This window comes from Oncorhynchus keta, chromosome 9 (genome assembly GCF_023373465.1).
Source record: "Oncorhynchus keta strain PuntledgeMale-10-30-2019 chromosome 9, Oket_V2, whole genome shotgun sequence".
In the NCBI taxonomy this organism is placed as follows: domain Eukaryota; kingdom Metazoa; phylum Chordata; class Actinopteri; order Salmoniformes; family Salmonidae; genus Oncorhynchus; species Oncorhynchus keta.
Genome location: NC_068429.1, coordinates 27,258,051 through 27,279,059, shown reverse-complemented (window position 1 = coordinate 27,279,059; position 21,009 = coordinate 27,258,051). Strand labels below are relative to the sequence as shown.

General features: G+C 43.9%; 1 protein-coding gene and 1 long non-coding RNA gene across 4 annotated transcripts in view; one reads left to right on the top strand and one right to left on the bottom strand.

Annotated features, from left to right (window-relative positions):
- Nucleotides 1-9,742: 9,742 nt before the first annotated feature.
- Nucleotides 9,743-10,993, bottom strand: LOC118387986 (uncharacterized). Its single transcript, XR_004826486.2, has 2 exons — nucleotides 10,784-10,993; nucleotides 9,743-10,663 (listed from the first exon to the last, which is right to left on the bottom strand). It is a non-coding gene; the product is annotated as an uncharacterized LOC118387986 (long non-coding RNA).
- Nucleotides 10,994-13,006: 2,013 nt separating this feature from the next.
- mast4 (microtubule associated serine/threonine kinase family member 4) overlaps nucleotides 13,007-21,009 on the top strand; it is a 172,169-nt gene continuing 164,166 nt past the window's right edge. For all 3 annotated transcript variants that reach the window (XM_035775809.2, XM_035775808.2, XM_035775806.2), the window contains exon 1: nucleotides 13,007-13,707. In XM_035775809.2, the coding sequence (XP_035631702.1) occupies nucleotides 13,474-13,707 (234 nt within the window). In that variant the 5' untranslated portion in view covers nucleotides 13,007-13,473. The remainder of the gene's footprint in view (nucleotides 13,708-21,009) is intronic.

Genomic DNA, 21,009 nt, shown 5'->3' with positions numbered 1-21,009 from the left:
TTCTGCGTGTAAATCAGCTAGAAAGACGTGTCGGCATCGAGTAACTGTCTCTGGCCCCCTCCCAGTTAGGGGGAGTGATGAGCTCTACAGCAGAGTCTCACAACTCAATCGCTGGTTGAAAACTGTTTTCTGCCCCTCCCAAAAGATAGAATTTGTAGATAATTGGCCCTCTTTCTGGGACTCACCCACAAACAGGACCAAGCCTGCCGTTACTGGCAATACTAAAGTGACGGGACTCCATCCTTGCTGGAGGGGTGCTCTCATCTTATCTACCAACATAGACAGGGCTCTAACTCCTGTAGCTCTACAATAAAATAGGGTGCAGGCAAGGCAGCAGGCTGTTAGCCAGCCTGCCAGCTTAGTGGAGTCTGCCACTACCACGGTCAGTATAGTCAACTCAGCTATCCCCATTGAGACCTTGTCTGTGCCTCGACCTAGGTTGGGCAAAACTAAACATGGTGGTGTTCGCCTTAGCAATCTCATTAGAATAAAGACCTCCTCCATTCCTGCCATTATTGAAAGAGATCATGATACCTCACATCTCAAAATAGGGCTACGTAATGTTAGATCCCTCACTTCAAAGGCAGTTATAGTCAGTTATAGTCAATGAACTAATCACTGATCATAATCTTGATGTGATTGGCCTGATGAATTTAATGTGTTAAATGAGGCCTCACCTCCTGGTTACACTAGTGACCATATCCCCCGTGCATCCCGCAAAGGCGAAGGTGTTGCTAACATTTACGAGAGAAAATTTCAATTGACAATAAAAACCCTGACGTTTTCGTCTTTTGAGCGTCTAGTCATGAAATCTATGCAGCCAAATCAATCACTTTTTATAGCTACTATTTACAGGCCTCCTGGGCCACATACAGCGTTCCTCACGGAGTTCCCTGAATTCCATTCCGACCTTGTAGTCATAGCAGATAATATTCACATTTTTGGTGATTTTAATATTCACATGGAAAAGTCCACAGACCCACTCCAAAAGGCTTTCGGGGCCATCATCGACCACTATCAGTGGTTTAGTTTGCTTCCTCCGTCGTGATTTCATTCATAGCTGGAGATTACTACCCATGAGCCCGGGTCCCAGCCAGTCCAGAGATTACCCAGAGTCCTGTTCACTACGGCAGAGCGATGTGGAGACGGATTAACCACAGTCCAATTTAGACATGATTAGCCAGCTAGGATTCCATTCTTCAGCACAGCAGCACTCTAATCATCATCGCCATGGAGAGACACTCAATCTCACTGTTTATCATATCATTACATAATCACTTTACTAAATATTTTGCCTGACCTGTTTGTTTAATGTTACATGGTAGATTTCAGAAAGTTTCCCCTCTTCTTGTAATTGTTCTGGTATCTTTGCTCCGGGGCATCCCTAAGCAGGATGAAATGATCAGGAAATCCAGAATTTCAGTAAAACCTGCGAGTGACTGGAATTGTGCAACCCGAGCAGGTATAGACACCTGTATGTCCCTTTATAATCATCTCCTGTCTACCCCTCCAACAGGTGTACTCGAGGGCCAATGAGCAGGAGCCATGTGGCTGGTAGTGGGTTTTGTCCAACATGTCTCTGTACCTACTCACTGTCACAGTCATACTCTGGACCTAGTTTTGTCCTGTGGAATAAATATTGTGGATCTTAATGTTTTTCCTCATAATCCTGGACTATCCGACCACCATTTTATTACCTTTGCAATCACAACAAATAATCTGCTCAGACCCCAACCAAGGAGCATCAAAAGTCGTGCTATACATTCTCAGACAACCCAAAGTTTCCTTGATGCCCTTACAGACTCCCTCTGTCTACCCAAGGACGTCAGAGGACAAAAATCAGTTAACCACCTAACTGAGGAACTCAATTTAACCTCGCGCAATACCCTAGATGCAGTTGCACTCCTAAAAACTAAACAAAAAATATTTGTCAGAAGAAACTAGCTCCCTGGTATACAGAAAATACCCGAGCTCTGAAGCAAGCTTCCAGAAAATTGGAATGGAAATGGCGCCACACCAGACTGGAAGTCTTCCGACTAGCTTGGAAAGACAGTACCATGCAATATCGAAGAGCCCTCAATGCTGCTCGATCATCCTATTTTTCCAACCTCATTGAGGAAAATAAGAACAATCCAAAATGTATTTTTGATACTATCGCAAAGCTAACTAAAAAGCAGCATTCCCCAAAAGAGGATGGCTTTCACTTCAGCAGTAATAAATTCATGAACTTCTTTGAGGAAAAGATCATGATTAGAAAGCAAATTACGGACTCCTCTTTACATCTGCGTATTCCTCCAAAACTCAGTTGTCCTGAGTCTGCACAACTCTGCCAGGACCTAGGATCAAGAGAGACACAAGTGTTAGTACTATATCTCTTGACACAATGAAAATAATCATGGCCTCTAAACCGTCAAGCTGCATACTGGACCCTATTCCAACTAAACTACTGAAAGAGCTGCTTCCTGTGCTTGGCCCTCCTATGTTGAACATAATAAACGGCTCTCTATCCACCGGATGTGTACCAAACTCACTAAAAGTGGCAGTAATAAAGCCTCTCTTGAAAAAGCCCAACCTTGACCCAGAAAATATAAAAGCTATCGGCCTATAACGAATCTTCCATTCCTCGCAAACATTTTAGAAACAGCTGTTGCGCAGCAACTCACTGCCTTCCTGAAGACAAACAATGTATACGAAATGTTTAAGTCTGGGTTTAGACCCCATCATAGCACTGAGACTGCACTTGTGAAGGTGGTAAATTACCTTTTCATGGCGTCAGACCGAGGCTCTGCATCTGTCCTCGTGCTCTTAGACCTTAGTGCTGCCATCGATCACCATATTCTTTTGGAGAGATTGGAAACCCAAATTGGTCGACATGGACAAGTTCTGGCCTGCTATAGATCTTATGACACAGCTGTACATTTCAATGGAACATGTTGAAGCCCCAAAATTTCCGTATAGAAGCCTGTGTTTCAGACATAAGGAAGTGGATGCCTGCAAACTTTCTACTTTTAAACTCAGACAAAACAGAGATGCTTGTTCTAGTTCCCAAGAAACAAAGAGATCTTCTGTTGAATCTGACAATGATGGTTGTACAGTCGTCTCAAATAAAACTGTGAAGGATCTCGGCGTTTCTCTGGACCCTGATCTCTCTTTTTAAGAACATATCAAGACTGTTTCAAGGACTGCTTTTTTCCATCTACGTAACATTGCAAAATATGTTACCCATTCTGACAATCTAATCATCAGCTTCTGAACGCTCCATCCAAGTGAGATATCTGTTATAGGTTGGAGTTAGTTTTTATACAGGATGTAGCTATTTAAAATGAAGTATAACTTTATAGTTGCCGATCAATTTCTATATAATTTGTTATTACTCATTACCAAGTGAAAATACTTACAAACAAAAGATGAGCTTCTACTTTAGTCTACTTGTTAAAAGACCTTACATTTCTAACAAAATAATAAGTATTTTTGTTGTTTGATTAATAATTTGATCTGTAGCCTATAGTTGGGTGAGTAACCTAGATTGCTCGCTAATTTAGAAAAATGGGATTGTCTTTTTAACATTACAAGTAACAATTGGAAATCGACAACTGTCTCATCCATTTCTTTATTGTAAGCATTTCCCATCCTGGTGCCTGAGACCATGTGGGAATCTGTGGCAGAGAAGAAGAATTCTTGACAATTTAGCATAACCCCAATTATCATCATCACAATGTCTATATTTTAGGCATATAGCTACGTAGGCCTAGCTAGTTGTTGTGTTATCCAGCTAGCAATAATAGTGCTTGTGTTGATACAAGTATCTGGCTAGCTAATGTTAACATTCTGGGTGTCTCACAGAATACCCTAGGGCACAGATACACTGTGAACAAGGATCAAGGAAAATAAGATTATCGAGCCCAGCTAATGTTAACTAGCGAGTAGCGACCATAGCAAATTTGCCAGCTTTAGGTAGTCAAGGTTAGAAAACTAGCTAGCTCGAGTGATCGTAGCTAGCTACATAGCTAGCTACATAGCCGTCTTTGTATCAAAGATAATTGTGTAGTCTAGAGCGATTTTCTAGGTTAGCTAGCCAGCTATTGTCGTTCTTTTAACGCAACGTAACGTAATCAACACTGCTAGCTAGCCAGCTAGCCCCCAAATAGCTGCACTATAGAAACTATTACACTCAACGGAACGACTTGATTAGTGTAGTGTCAACAACGCAGCCACTGCCAGCTAGCCTACTTCAGCAGTACTGTATCATGTTAATCATTTTAGTCAATAAGATTCTTGCTACGTAAGCTTAACTTTCTGAACATTCGAGACGTGTAGTCCACTTGTCATTCCAATCTCCTTGCATTAGCGTAGCCTCTTCTGTAGCCTGTCAACTATGTGTCTGTCTATCCCTGTTCTCTCCTCTCTGCACAGACCATACAAACGCTCCACACCGCGTGGCCGCGGCCACCCTAATCTGGTGGTCCCAGCGCACGACCCATGTGGAGTTCCAGGTCTCCGGTAGCCTCTGGAACTGCCGATCTGCGGCCAACAAGGCAGAGTTCATCTCAGCCTATGCCTCCCTCCAGTCCCTCGACTTCTTGGCACTGACGGAAACATGGATCACCACAGATAACACTGCTACTCCTACTGCTCTCTCCTCGTCCGCCCACGTGTTCTCGCACACCCCGAGAGCTTCTGGTCAGCGGGGTGGTGGCACCAGGATCCTCATCTCTCCCAAGTGGTCATTCTCTCTTTCTCCCTTACCCATCTGTCTATCGCCTCCTTTGAATTCCATGCTGTCACAGTTACCAGCCCTTTCAAGCTTAACATCCTTATCATTTATCACCCTCCAGGTTCCCTCGGAGAGTTCATCAATGTGCTTGATGCCTTGATAAGCTCCTTTCCTGAGGACGGCTCACCTCTCACAGTTCTGGGCGACTTTAACCTCCCCGCGTCTACCTTTGACTCATTCCTCTCTGCCTCCTTCTTTCCACTCCTCTCCTCTTTTGACCTCACCCTCTCACCTTCCCCCCTACTCACAAGGCAGGCAATACGCTCGACCTCATCTTTACTAGATGCTGTTCTTCCACTAACCTCATTGCAACTCCCCTCCAAGTCTCCGACCACTACCTTGTATCCTTTTCCCTCTCGCTCTCATCCAACACTTCCCACACTGCCCCTACTCGGATGGTATCGCGCCGTCCCAACCTTCGCTCTCTCTCCCCCGCTACTCTCTCCTCTTCCATCCTATCATCTCTTCCCTCTGCTCAAACCTTCTCCAACCTATCTCCTGATTCTCCCTCCTCAACCCTCCTCTCCTCCCTTTCTGCATCCTTTGACTCTCTATGTCCCCTATCCTCCAGGCCGGCTCGGCCCTCCCCTCCCGCTCCGTGGCTCGACGACTCATTGCGAGCTCACAGAACAGGGCTCCGGGCAGCCGAGCGGAAATGGAGGAAAACTCGCCTCCCTGCGGACCTGGCATCCTTTCACTCCCTCCTCTCTACATTTTCCTCCTCTGTCTCTGCTGCTAAAGCCACTTTCTACCACTCTAAATTCCAAGCATCTGCCTCTAACCCTAGGAAGCTCTTTGCCACCTTCTCCTCCCTCCTGAATCCTCCTCCCCCCCCCCCTCCTCCCTCTCTGCAGATGACTTCGTCAACCATTTTGAAAAGAAGGTTGACGACATCCGATCCTCGTTTGCTAAGTCAAACAACACCGCTGGTTCTGCTCACACTGCCCTACCCTGTGCTCTGACCTCTTTCTCCCCTCTCTCTCCAGATGAAATCTCGCGTCTTGTGACGGCCGGCCGCCCAACAACCTGCCCGCTTGACCCTATCCCCTCCTCTCTTCTCCAGACCATTTCCGGAGACCTTCTCCCTTACCTCACCTCGCTCATCAACTCATCCCTGACCGCTGGCTACGTCCCTTCCGTCTTCAAGAGAGCGAGAGTTGCACCCCTTCTGAAAAAACCTACACTCGATCCCTCCGATGTCAACAACTACATCCCTTCTTTCTTTTCTCTCCAAAACTCTTGAACGTGCCGTCCTTGGCCAGCTCTCCCGCTATCTCTCTCAGAATGACCTTCTTGATCCAAATCAGTCAGGTTTCAAGACTAGTCATTCAACTGAGACTGCTCTTCTCTGTATCACGGAGGCGCTCCGCACTGCTAAAGCTAACTCTCTCTCCTCTGCTCTCATCCTTCTAGACCTATCGGCTGCCTTCGATACTGTTAACCATCAGATCCTCCTCTCCACCCTCTCCGAGTTGGGCATCTCCGGCGCGGCCCACGCTTGGATTGCGTCCTACCTGACAGGTCGCTCCTACCAGGTGGCGTGGCGAGAATCTGTCTCCTCACCACGCGCTCTCACCACTGGTGTCCCCCAGGGCTCTGTTCTAGGCCCTCTCCTATTCTCGCTATACACCAAGTCACTTGGCTCTGTCATAACCTCACATGGTCTCTCCTATCATTGCTATGCAGACGACACACAATTAATCTTCTCCTTTCCCCCTTCTGATGACCAGGTGGCGAATCGCATCTCTGCATGTCTGGCAGACATATCAGTGTGGATGACGGATCACCACCTCAAGCTGAACCTCGGCAAGACGGAGCTGCTCTTCCTCCCGGGGAAGGACTGCCCGTTCCATGATCTCGCCATCACGGTTGACAACTCCATTGTGTCCTCCTCCCAGAGCGCTAAGAACCTTGGCGTGATCCTGGACAACACCCTGTCGTTCTCAACTAACATCAAGGCGGTGGCCCGTTCCTGTAGGTTCATGCTCTACAACATCCGCAGAGTACGACCCTGCCTCACACAGGAAGCGGCGCAGGTCCTAATCCAGGCACTTGTCATCTCCCGTCTGGATTACTGCAACTCGCTGTTGGCTGGGCTCCCTGCCTGTGCCATTAAACCCCTACAACTCATCCAGAACGCCGCAGCCCGTCTGGTGTTCAACCTTCCCAAGTTCTCTCACGTCACCCCGCTCCTCTGCTCTCTCCACTGGCTTCCAGTTGAAGCTCGCATCCGCTACAAGACCATGGTGCTTGCCTACGGAGCTGTGAGGGGAACGGCACCTCAGTACCTCCAGGCTCTGATCAGGCCCTACACCCAAACAAGGGCACTGCGTTCATCCACCTCTGGCCTGCTCGCCTCCCTACCACTGAGGAAGTACAGTTCCCGCTCAGCCCAGTCAAAACTGTTCGCTGCTCTGGCCCCCAATGGTGGAACAAACTCCTCACGACGCCAGGACAGCGGAGTCAATCACCACCTTCCGGAGACACCTGAAACCCCACCTCTTTAAGGAATACCTAGGATAGGATAAGTAATCCTTCTCACCCCCCCCCCCCCTAAAAGATTTAGATGCACTATTGTAAAGTGGCTGTTCCACTGGATGTCATAAGGTGAATGCACCAATTTGTAAGTCGCTCTGGATAAGAGCGTCTGCTAAAGGACTTAAATGTAAATGTAATGTAATGAGTGCAAGCTAATCCCACCCAACAACTCAACAGATTGCATGGAAAGTCTATTCTGCAGATGGTAACTAGCTAGCCTAGTTGGTATGGTAGGCCCTTTTTCCACATTTGGCATGACCACATGAAGCACCTTTGACACTGATTACAGCCTTGAGTCTTCTTGGGAATGACCCTACAAGGTTGGCACAGCTATATTTGGGGAGTTCTACCATTCTTCTCTGCAGATCCTTTCAAGCTCTGTCAGGTTGGATGGGGAGCGTCGCTGCACAACTATTTTCAGGTCTCCTCCACCAAACTTTACAGTGTACATTCATGCAGGTAGTGTTCTCTTCAGGTTCAAGTCCCTGCTCTGGCTGGGCCACTCAAGGACATTCAGAGACTTGTCCCAAAGCTTACATACACCGTAGCCAAATACATATAAACTCAGTTTTTCACAATTCCTGACATTTAATCCTAGTAAAGGTTCCCTGTTTTAGGTCAGTTAGGATCACCACTTTATTTTAAGAATGTGAAATGTCAGAATAATAGTAGAGAGTTTGATTTGTTTCAGTTTTTATTTCTTTCATCACATTCCCAGTGGGTCAGAAGTTTACATACACTCAATTAGTATTTGGCAGCATTGCCTTTAAATTGTTTAATTTGGGTCAAACGCTTTGGGTAGCCTTCCACAAGCTTCCCACAATAAGTTGGGTTAATTTTGCCCCACTCCTCCTGTCAGAGCTGGTGTAACTGAGTCAGGTTTGTAGGCCTCCTTGCTCACACATGCTTTTTCAGTTCTGCCCACCCATTTTCTATAAGATTGAGGTCAGGTCTTTATGATGGCCACTCCAATACCTTGACTTTGTTGTCCTTAAGCCATTTTGCCACAACTTTGGAAGTAAGCTTAGGGTCATTGTCCATTTGGAAGACACATTTGCAACCAAGCTTTAAGTTCCTGACTGATGTCTTGAGATGTTGCTTCAATATATCCACATCATTTTCCTACCTCATGATGCCATCTATTTTGTGAAGTGCACCAGTTCCACCTGCAGCAAAGCACCCCCACAACATGATGCTGCCACCCCGTGCTTCACGGTTGGAATGGTGCTCTTTGGCCTTTTTCCTCCAAACATAACGATGGTCATTATGGGCAAACAGTTCTATTTTTGTTTCATCAGACCAGAGGACATTTCTCCAAAAAGTACGATCTTTGTCCCCATGTGCAGTTGCAAACCGTAGTCTGGCTTTTTTATGGCGTTTTAGGAGCAGTGGCGTCTTCCTTGCTGAGCGGTTTTTCAGGTTATGTCGATATAGGACTCATTTTACTTTGGATATAGATACTTTGTACCTGTTTCCTCCAGCATCTTCACAAGGTCCTTTGCACTTTGCACTTTTCACACCAAAATACGTTCATCTCTAGGAGACAGAACGCGTCTCCTTCCTGAACTGTATGACAGCTTTGTGGTCCCATGGTGTTTAAACCTGCGTACTATTGTTTGTACAGATGAATGTGGTACGTTCAGGCATTTGGAAATTGCTCCCAAGGATTAACCAGAAATGTGGAGGTCTACAATTTACTTTCTGAGGTCTTGGCTGATTTCTTTTGATTTTCCCATGATGTCAAGCAAAGAGGCACTGAGTTTGAAGGTAGGCCTTGAAATACATCCACAGGTACACCTCCAATTGACTCAAATGATGTCAATTAGCCCATCAAAAGCTTCTAAAGCCATGACATAATTTTCTGGATTTTTCCAAGCTGTTTAAAGGCACAGTCAACTTAGTGTATGTAATCTTCTGACCCACTGGAATTGTGATACAGTGAATTATAAGTGAAATAATCTGTCTGTAAACAATTATTGGAAGAATGACTTGTGTCATGCACAAAGTCGAGTAGTTGAAAAGCAAGTTTTATTAACGCCAACCTAAGTGAATGTAAACTTAAGACTTCAACTGTAGATACATGTAGGTGTGTGCCTTTCCAAATCATGTCCAATCCATTGAATTCATGTTTAATGTTTATTTCATATTTTCTAAGGACATGATATTCAGGAGATTTTGCCCTGCATCTCAATTTGTTTTAATTTATTTTAAGCTGTGGGGAGAAAGGCCTCTTCCCTCGAGAGTGTTTTTTGCTAGATAAAGGAAGTGGTTCTTGCAGCTGACTCCCTTTCTGCAGTGTTGGCCTCTGACTAGCATCCACCAGCATATCCTTCAGAAGCACGTTCTGAAACACAGCTTTTCCTGCGATGTTTGCAGAGGTAAGTACTCACTAACTGCTACACTGAAAGAAGTGTGTTGGTGACACTATAATCTTTTGTAATTTGCGTTTAATTTAGCTGATAGTCCTTGCACATCCAACAGCACATGTGTTACACACAGGTTTATCAGCATTGGAGACAAGAACTATAGCAAGTACAGTACTTTGCTTCCTGTGGGGCATAATGCAACAACAACAAGCACTTGCCATGCCTGATGGTCCTTGGCAACATTTTCTGCTTTCCACCAAGATAAGCCCATGGCCTTCAATCTTTTGTGGTTAAATCAGAACTAGTGGTTAAAGTTTAAAGGACACCAAAACCATGATGTCCTGTCTAATTTTGTAATGGCCAATTGACAGCAGTATTCCATTCAGAAACCAGATCATACAGACCTAGCATTACCTCAATTTATAACTTAAATTGTCAAAGGTGATCACATCAGAGCCAAAGCAAAGTAGCAGTCAGGGATAAATTATCACACTTGAGGATAAAGTTCCTAACAGAAATAAAGCATGGAAAATATACAATACCTAAAATAAGAAATTGCATTTTAGTCACACCAACTGACATAACTGTAACTCTCAACTCAATAGAGTTGATCATAATTTTTTTGCGCAGCTAATACAAGCAAAAACAGTAGAACAGTATCACAAGTATCACAAAATAAAATACAAAACATCCATAAAAGCATTGATGATCAAGGGTCTTTGTACATACTAGCGTCAAGTGCTAACCAGAACAGTATTGTCCTCACTAAAGTGACTGTGAGAGGAAGCTACTAGACTATTGAGACGCAGCCACAGTATGTGTCCTCAAGGTGAGGAGGTGTTGAAGGTCCCCCCGAAGGGAGGGGAAGAGGGTAAAGTCAGACAAAGATGAAGACGCCGCTCAGTTTCAGTAGTAACAGCAACTGCAATAAGTCGAGCTCCGGGTGCTTACGCAGGTACGAGGCATGTTCTGCCTTCAACTCCTCCTGTAACACACAGATCAGGTCAGGTTGGAAACTTAGGGGTTAGTGGTTTAAGTGTAAGTGTAAGGGGCTAGGTGAGAGTAGGAGGTAATGGTAGGGTATAGGGAAAGACAAATATGTAACCTTTCAGTCCAGGAACTTGGAGTGCATCTGCATGTCCTCCTCTCACACCAGACACCTCTTCTCAAACACTTGCTTATCATCCCTCACCTCTGACACACAACCATGTAAATAGGGGGAACATTCCTAATCGTGTGTGTGTGTGTGTGTGTGTGTGTGTGTGTGTGTGTGTGTGTGTGTGTGTGTGTGTGTGTGTGTGTGTGTGTGTGTGTGTGTGTGTGTGTGTGTGTGTGTGTGTGTGTGTGTGTGTGTGTGTGTGCGTGTATTTGAGGCAGGAGCAGTAGGAGCATCATGTTGATGGGAGAGCCCACCTGCACCCAGTTGGCCACGTACCTAAACAGAAACAGGTTATGAAATCACACAAGTTACAAGTGCAAACCAGAAGATCTATGTTAGATAGACACTACTTGTCCCTATTACCCACGCTGTATTTTGCACATATTCTATTGGTTGACACTACCCCCTAGTGGACAACATGATAGCACAAATGTCAACAAGCAGACCATTGAGCATTGCACCATATTCAATATGACAAATAATAAAAGCATTTCTCCCTAATTTTCCTCTGAAAAGGGGATCACAGGTAAATGTAAAAAATAACAAGATTACAAGAGATGTTGAATGATACAATATTTTCAATAAACACAACTACATTAATTTTCAAAAATGTGTCCTCTAAAAACTCAATATCATTGAGTTATCATCATTGCTAAGCACAAAAAGGTGTAGGACATTACAAGCCGTGGCAGTATCTTTTCCTCAGCAGTGTAAGTGTTCGCTTGCAGAAATTATTAGCATGTAAACTGGAAAATTGTATTAGGCTCTGTGCACTTTCCACATAAGAAGATATTTGGTAATGTAGCAGACTGGCAGTTTAGCAAGCCATAGTCATGGTGAACTTCAGACTTCAGACAATGTGCAGCGCACTGTAGGGTGCTGTTAAAATCAGCTTATGCTCAGGGCTAAGAGACCAGACTAGGAAGGAACACAACACAGTGTAGCTAGCCTGGAATCCAAATTGAATTCAATAGTAAAACTATAGTGAAACAAACAGTGGTTTCCGTTAGGATCCCAATCTAAAGGGTAGCAAACATGGTGATTCAAATGAGTTGGATTAGTGCGCGGGGGGGCTCCACAGGGGTGCACATTTTGTTCTGGCCCAGCACTAACACACCAAATTCCTCTTCTCATGGTCTAAGACTAAGTTGATTGTTTGAAATGTGCTTTAGTGCTGGGCTGGAACAACATATTGCCGACCTCAGTAGGTCTCAGACTGGAATTGGAAAGCCTATAAACAGTTGCCTTATTTGGTGATGTCATAGCTGAATCACCTTTGGACCAGTACGTCAAGTAAATAAGAGAGGTCTCTATAGTACAACTGCAAATCAACTAAATTCGTATTCAGAACTAGTCTGGTCTGGCAAACAGTTGTTGTGTACAACTGTGGAACAGGGACTGAGAGAAGATAGAAAACAGACCCATGCAGACGGTAGATGGCAGGTTTTAAAGCAGTGTTTCCCCATCCCTTGCGTACCAGGAACTTGTAAACTATGACTTCATTTGGGGTCAGCATTGGTAGGTACCAGTCCGGTTTTCAACCCTCCAGAGATTGAGATTGGACCTCTTCTTTAGAAAAAGGTTATTCAGTATTCGGGGCTTGGTGGTTTGTATGGTATTTGCATAAACAAAACAGGTAGGACAGGACGGATACCGTTTCCCAGAGACAGTTTTGTCAAAGGCTAATGACTACACCCAAATAACAGCATGTTTACCCACTTCTAGAGGCCCTGGAGCTGGTTGCATCCATATTGTGTAAAGATTAAACATCATGACTGCGGCAACAAGTCCTGGACATCACACATTATTACTCAATACCTCAAATGAATCAGACCCCCGTTTTTCAGTTGTTTATCACTATTTCAAACGATCCCAGTGTCCTATTCTCCTCATCAGTGTATGTGTGTGTGGGTAGCACTTAAGAGTCATCTCATTCATTTTAGTATGTGAGTCAGAAATCAGAAACAAAACACATCAGCAAACAAAGTGATAAAGTAGTTTAGCAAACAATAATAATGGTATAAAAAAGCTTTGAACAATCCAAAGGAAAAGCACACCCAACACACAGGCCTGAGAGACTGGGGGGAGCTGGAAGTACAAACAGCATGTGGTGGAGTTGAAAGTAGAAACCCATTGAAAGTGCACTTTCTCCCAGTCCCATAGCATATCAAGGTTGAGACCCTTGGGAGAGGTCATAATAGGCCCTACAGAGTGGTCAGGTACTAACTACCCTTGCAAGAACTGTCCGCGGCTAAAATGTGGCCAAGTTCATGTCTGCGTGTCAACAGGAGCAAAACTCACAAAAGTCTCTTTCATTTGATTGAGTATTACACATCGGGGCCAATGCAAGAGACGCACAGCGGGTCAGTTCCCATGTTTTGGTAGGCGGAGTTATGAAATGAATCCAATTCCAGACGCTTTTTGCCAGACAGATTGCACTCAGCCAACGATGAGACAGACGGCTGTGTCGTAGCCCCTGGACCTCACTGAATGGAACTTTCCAACCGTGTCCGTGCAACACCGTGCATTCAAACCTCAACATGACTTCAAAGGACAGGTGTGCAGGTAGACATTAGCCTACGCGGTGACTTTGACATGCTGGCGTGATAGGTGTCTGTAGACTACATTTAAACATTATGGAGGAACAGCACTTGTTTGGAAACGAAAGCGGGAGCCAGTCCTCTTCAGGGTCTGAAACCTTGTCAGAGGGAGAAGGCATACAAGAAGAGCACCAAAATGACGATTTCAACGGAAAACACGCTTCAGACTTCGAAACTATAAAAGCAGAAGGGAAAGAAGAAAAGAGTGTGGCAGACGACGAGGTGGAAACGGGGAATAAAGAATATGGGGAAGAAGGAGACGACGAAATGGTAAAGAGTGCGAACGTGTAATTTACCCATTAAACGTTTAAATTAGCCTATATAATGTCAATGGTTTTGGGTGAAGTGGCTTGAAGGGCAAGAGAGAGAGTGTGTGTGTGCGCGTGCCTGCCTACCTGCCCTCGCAATTGATAACCATGCATTGCTGCGTATGTGCACTGATGTGGGAAATACGAAATCAAGTTGCTTAATATTCTGCTAAAATATTATTTAGACTACAGAGGGATCTACATTACATGACCAAAAGTATGTGGACACCTGCTTGTCGAACATCTCATTACAAATTCATGGGCATTAATATGGAGTTAGTCCCCCCTTTGCTGCTATAACAGCATCCATTCTTCTGGGAAGGCTTTCCACTACATGTTGGAACATCACTGCAGGGACTTGCTTCCATTCATCCACAAGAACATTAGTGAGGTTGGGCACTGATGTTGGGCGATTAGGCCTGGCTTGCATTCTCAGTTCCAATTCTTCCCAAGAAGTTTGATGGGGTTGAGGTCAGGGCTCTGTGCAGGCCAGTCAAGTTCTTTCACATCGATCTTAAACCATTTTTGTATGGACTTTGCTTTGTGCACTGGGCTATTGTCATGCTGAAACAGGAAAGGGCCTAACCCAAACTGTTGCCACAAAGTTGGAAGCACAGACTCGTCTAGAATGTCATTGTATGCTGTAGTGTTAATATTTCCCTTCACTGGAGCTAAGGGGCCTAGCCCGAACCATGAAAATCAGCCCCAGACCATTATTCATCCTCCACCAAACGTTACAGTGGCACTACGCATTCGTGCAGGTGGTGTTCTCCTGGCATCCGCCAAACCAGACTGCCAGATGGTGAAGCGTGGTTCATCACTCCAGAGCAGTGATTCCCAACATTTTTTGGTTACTGTACCACCAACTGAGTTTTGCTCTGCCTGAAGTATCCCCTCATGTGCATTTTACTAGTAGACCTATAGTCTCATTAGTCTTCCCAAGTACCCCCTGTGGATAGGCCAAGTATCCCCAGGGGTCCTTGTACCCCTGGTTGGGAACCACTGCTCCAGAGTCCAATGGCAATGAGCTTTACACCACTCCAGCCAATGCTTGGTGTTGCACATGGTGATCTTAGTCTTGTGTGCCGCTGGTCGGACATGGAAATCCATTTCATGAAGCTCCCAACAAACAGTTATTGTGCTTACTTTGCTTCGAGGCAGCTTGGAACTAGGGAGTGAGTGTTGCAACCGAGGACAGACCATTTTTAGACGCGGTCCCATTCTGTGAGCTTATGTGGCCTACCACTTACAATTGACCGGGGCAGCTCTAGAAAGGCAGATATTTGACGAACTGACTTGTTGGAAAGGAGGCATCCTATGACGGTGCCATGTTGAAGGTCACTGAGCTCTTCAGTAAGGCCATTCTACTGCCAATGTTTGTCTATGGAGATTGGATGACTGTGTGCTTGATTTTTAGCGACAGGAGTAGCTGAAATAGCCAAATCCACTCATTTGAAGGGCTGTCCACCTACTTTTGGCCATTTAGTGTCTCATCTTACGTTTATGCTGAGCTGTCCACAGTTTTGTCATTTTTAATTATTTTTTGGATTAGTGATACTCCCTGTAGCCTTATAGTGACACAGTAGGCTGATTGATTCATATGGTTAGCTGTCAGGGGGATATTGGAAGTCCCCAAGACAATTAGTTCGGGCAAATTGATCTCTCGCCAGTTCCTGGTGTGTTGTGTGATAACAAAGGCTACTTCATGTTTGTCTTTTTTTCATAGCAACCTGCAAAGCATCCCTAATGATTACTGTCTATGACATGGCTCAGCTTTGGGAAAAATGTCAGCATGAAGTCGGCTGGGGATATGGACTATGTACTGAAAGGACAATTCATATTCACAACACGGAGATTCTTCCATTCAATTCTGCTCACTCGCCGGCCATGCTCAATACGCAATATGCACAAGGTCCTCAACAGCTGAGCATATGCAATAGCCTACATTCTGAATATCCACTGCTTTGCTTTGTTGTCGGAGAGAGAAGTTATTGTTTGACGTTCCCAGGTTATCCTTTGGTGTTGAAGTGTTTTGGGGTAAATATATCCAGGCTTTGTCGAAGGGAAGAACACCCCCTGAGACTTTAAACATAAATCTGTAGCCTTGTGTGTGAGTGTTAAGGTTGGGACGATACTCATTGGTATAATGTTAAGGAAACAAAACACAAGGTGGATTAAACTTCTTTAAGAAAACAGCCCAAATGTTGGAAACATTTATTTATTTTCCAAGCAATATTTTATATACCTCAGGTTATTAAATATTACGATACTGGTATTGTCCCGGCACTAGTGTGTATGAAAAATAAGCCCTCTCTATATATTGATTGACAACCATTAGGTAAGTTAGACATTAAACTCCTAAGATGTGCATTGTTTGAGGAAATAGAAAATACTCTTTGCCTGAGGCTTGCCTGGCAATGATGCTACTGAGAACGAAGTGAATTAGGCCGACAAATCTCTTTTAAATAGCTTAATTGGATTGCCTTCCCAGTTCAGACTGGTTTCACTGGTTCTGATCAGCTCAATTGGTTTAGTTTAACCTGGCTGATCTAACCAGGGGGTGTGTTCAGGATCTGCAACATTTCAAACACTTGTCTGAGTCACCATTCACTCATTGGCTGGACAAAACTACTGTTGAATTCCAAATCGATGTTTAGCCCCACCACTTAAGGGTTAAGTACTCCTGTAGATCTGAAATGACTGGATAGGTTTAAGCAATATGGCAAAATTTACACCCTGCCAATTGTAACTCAAGGTAAAGCCAATGTTGCTTAAACATATGATCCTTAAAGATCTACAGGATAGGTAGGGTAGGAGATAGGATTAGATTTTGAATATTGCATATAAGTCACCTCTAAAACCCATCTTTTGCTGCTCAGACCTCCGATCAAACAGGTGTAGGTGGAAATGACCCCTAACCGCTGATTCAGGGTCAGTTAGATTTTTTCCCTGCCTAATATCTAAGGCTTATATTGGGAGTAGGGTAGTCTGATAGTAGATCTGTATTTAAGGGTGACTCCTACCCAGAGCTAATTAAACTCGTCAATGCACCTTTACCCCTCTAAATCTGTCAGGTGACCACCGTTGGGGACACAGCCTAACCTCTAACCCCTGATCTGTAACTTACGTCATACCCTTAAGGGGGTTAAAGAGGGGAAAGGCTTCTGGGAAGAGTGGCTTATCTGTGTCATCTCCTCAGGCTGGTTTTGTGTTGGACTGAGGGCCTCTATTCAAACGGAACACATGCTCTAGCGGTGTTTGTGCACTCTTTGTTTACTAACAACTGCTCACGCATGCACATACAGGGACACATACACACACACACTTCTTATTCTAAAAATGGGTAGCATCTATCGGCATCTTAACTGGTAGTAGCAGGTTTTTACAGTACCCCAAAATCATTATTTTATTTGGGGAAAAAGACTACTGAATGACAAAGGAAACACAAACTTTAATTGGACTCTGTGTTTATATCAGTCCAGCTGCATCTTCTTAGCAGGACTGTCTCTGTCTACACTTACCTCATGTAAACTAATATGGCTACAGTAATGGATGTTTGGCATATAAGGAAAGGTCCAGGAAAGAGGAGGCTACTGTGTTGGAAAGAGTCCTGGTCAAGAAAACCCACTTCTCATTTGGAGGGAGATGTTTTGATTTGATTAAATATGGGCGGACTTGGCAGACCTTGTAGTCACTCACAACAGGAATACAGGAATGGGAATAAAACTGATCCCGGACCTCTGCAATTATAGTGCAGACTATTTCACACAATGTCCTAAAATGAAATGAAGTGAAGGATTTGAAACCTGTTGGTGGGATGATTGAGAAAAGGATGTTTTTACCTTTTGAATTTCAATACCAGATGAGCACCGTGTTAGTCAACTCTATCACAATGCCATCTGAAAGTATCCTCCTTTCAACACTAGTACTGAAATGTTTTCCAGGTGTTTACAACAGCCATGTGTTTGTCATGTCTGTTGGCTCAGATCAGAACAGCTTGTTTTCTGCTCCTCAATCCCCCTGTATGCCTGATTTCCCTTGTGTGAGAGAAATGGACTACGTGTTGATTCTAATTTGTACACTAATCATGTTGTGGTTTTTCCTTTTGTGATTCTAAAGAGTTGTGAAAGGTTAAGGAGAGGAGTGTAGCCCATCACACAGCTCTTTCCAAGTCCATTTTTCTCCAATCTGTCGCACTTCCAAGTGATTGTAATATTCAAGTAATGAATTGACAATGAGACTGGATCCAGTTTGAGAATATTCACCATGTTTTACTGAGGTTAGGAACAGCAAGTTTTATGCATCATCCAAGGTGTGCCTGATTTGTTATTCCATTGCCTTATACGTCTTATGTAATGGTCTGGGGGGGTTGAACTGCATTCTTTTCTTGAATTTCACCATAAACACATGTCCATTAAGGAAGAAACTGAGGGAAAGAGGATCAAATTGCAGGATTTAGCTTTTCTCTCACACTAGAGATAAAGCTTAACATTTGTTGTGTACAGAACACCAAGTTAATAATCCTTCTCACTCTCTCTCTCCCACTGTACATCATCAGTCCCAATTGTATCCATTTCCCCCCAAACACTGATGAACTCCTTGTTGTGATGTCATTACTGCCTGCCTGTAATTACCCAGCCCGTTGTTTTAGCAGCTAGCCAGTCGGGGCTGTCCATAAGGCACATCCAGTGTCAGTGAATGGTTAAGAGGATTAACTGTCAATCTGTTTAAGAACGCCTCTGGCTCTCTATGGTGGGGGGTGATGTCATTACAGGATGGAACTTTAATTTCTGCCTTTTCATCCTATCCAAACACTGGTCCAGTTCTAGTCCACACTACAGTCCTCACACACTGGCTGCAATGGCAGACTTTTAAAGTGATATTGCAGAGGGACGGTATTAGACTATCAAAGATCATGGCCCTAAGGCGGAATTGGACCATAGGTGATTTACCTTCTTCTGAAGGTTTTAAGGTAAGACCACACTATTAATAGAACATGTATTATCTCCAATAATACATGTATAATATTGTACCTCTCTGGGTAAGACACTATTGGATCAGTTGGTTCCGACAGGAGTGTTTTGTTTGGTGGCTAGTGGTAATTCTCAAGCCCTTGTTTTGTGTGGGCTCTAGCTGTGTTTTTACTGTCTACAGTACACTATAGCAGTTGAATTTTAATCTGCTGCTGGGGTCTACCTAGATGTCGGCGCTTTTTGAATTATTTATGCCTTGTTATGTAATCGCAGCTTGATATCCACATTCAATTTGATGTTCTGTTAAAAGATCTGTCTAACTTTGTTTTTCAACCTACCTGGGTAAAGAGAATTTCAGATGTGTCTCTGTCTGTTCTCTTTCATTCTCTTTATCATGTGGGTGGTGGTGTTGGATTGAGGCATGATATATATTATAAACTTGGTAGTTCGGGCCCTGAATGCTGATTATCTGAAAACATTTTATTTTTATGGCTCTAATTATGTTGGTAACCAGTTTATAATAACAGTAAGGCACCTCAGGGGTTTGTGGTATATGGCCAATATACCATGACTAAGGGCTGTATCCAGGCACGCCGCGTCGAGTCATGCTTAAGGACAGCCCTTAACTATGATATAATGACCATATACCACACCCCTTCATCCCTTATTGCTTAATAAAAACGTTTAATAAAGCCAAGATGGAGTATAACTTGGGTGGACTTGTTTTCCCCTCATCCTATGGTTTCGTTCAATCTAAAGTCAGATGTTACGATTATCGCAACAAGTCTTGTCATACAAAACAAAGTTAATGATTCGTTGTCCTCAGGCAAAGAATGGAGGTAATAAAAGAGCCAGCTAGCAGGTTTCCAGTCATACTGTAGCTTGTTAGCATTTGAGGACACTTGTTTTTCCTGAAGTCCTATCATTCATATGACTTTACCCATTTATTTTGAACATATTCTGCTTCCTGTATTAACCTGCACCAACAGAAGTAGCTAGCCAAGTTTACAAGCCTATCCATATTTGTTTTAGCGACAGTATACAAACACTCGTTCAAGCCTTTGTCCAGACGCCAAAGTCAAGAGTGAGCTGAATAGAACTGGTAGGCTAATTAATGAACGGGATACTGGTGGAGACGTAAGGCCTTGTCCCGGGAAACATGTCCTGGTCACTACATGATAAGTGATGTCATTGTGTAACTGTATAGGCCTGTGCAGTGAGAATGTACTGTTGACGTCGATGTAAACCACTCGCAGTTAAGCTCTGTGGGACTTCTGCAGTCACGTTTTACTTAGTTTTTCCTGTCTCTCACTATATTTAGTATTCACAGTCTTTGTTAGGATAATTTATTTCTAAGTAAGTAGAAGGTCATGATGTAATGGCTATTACCGGCATAGCCCTATATCCAAGTATCACATCGCTACAATAGCCTATCTACTTTAAAAGTTTAAACATACAAAACTGACACATTTCGGGGTCTGACTCCTAGGTCGGTATTGATGTTACATGTATCTTAAATAGTGTCTTGGGGCTACTGAAGCCAGTTTGGATAGGAATACGAACCCTATAGAAAAAGGTCTGTTTCTGTTTAGCATTAGATAATGTCAACACAGGAATCTGAATCCCCATTGAGAAGGAGAAGGGTGTAAGGGTTCAACGCCTGCTAAAGATCTTACTAGACAGGACATGGAGTTTCACTGTCAATGCACCAGAGGTTACAAACTGAACAGGGGGCCATTTGGAAGTGGAACCTCTCTTGAGGATTCCTATTGCCCATAGGGACATTGGTTTTGTGTGACTTGAACTTTTGTGTGTTGATGTTGTTTTTCAGACCAAACCTATCTGACCTCTTAGGAGGGTGTGTCTCTTTTGCTCTCTCTCCTGTGTGTGTGTGTGTGTGTGTGTGTGTGTGTGTGCGCTTCAAATAGTGGAATGGGGTGAGAGTTGAGTCAGACAGATGTTGGGTGACAAGGTCGTGAGGAACGTGGTGTGTTGTGCTGGAGACCCTGAGAAAAGAGGTCTGAATATCCTCCTCACTACTACCAGCGGGACTGTGTGGACTCCCAGGTGGTTGAGGAAGGGAGATGTACTGGAGTTGTATTCTTTATTACTCGGTTATTAATACCATATGACTGAACTGTTGCACATACACTAAGTACACACTGTGTGGAAGTCTTGAATGTATAGTTCACTCAACTCTTAGTGTTTTTGTTTATTAATCCACCAAAAATGTGCATGTCAGCATTCAAGTTTTTCATGATATAGCACTTTCAGCACAGAGCAATAACTGT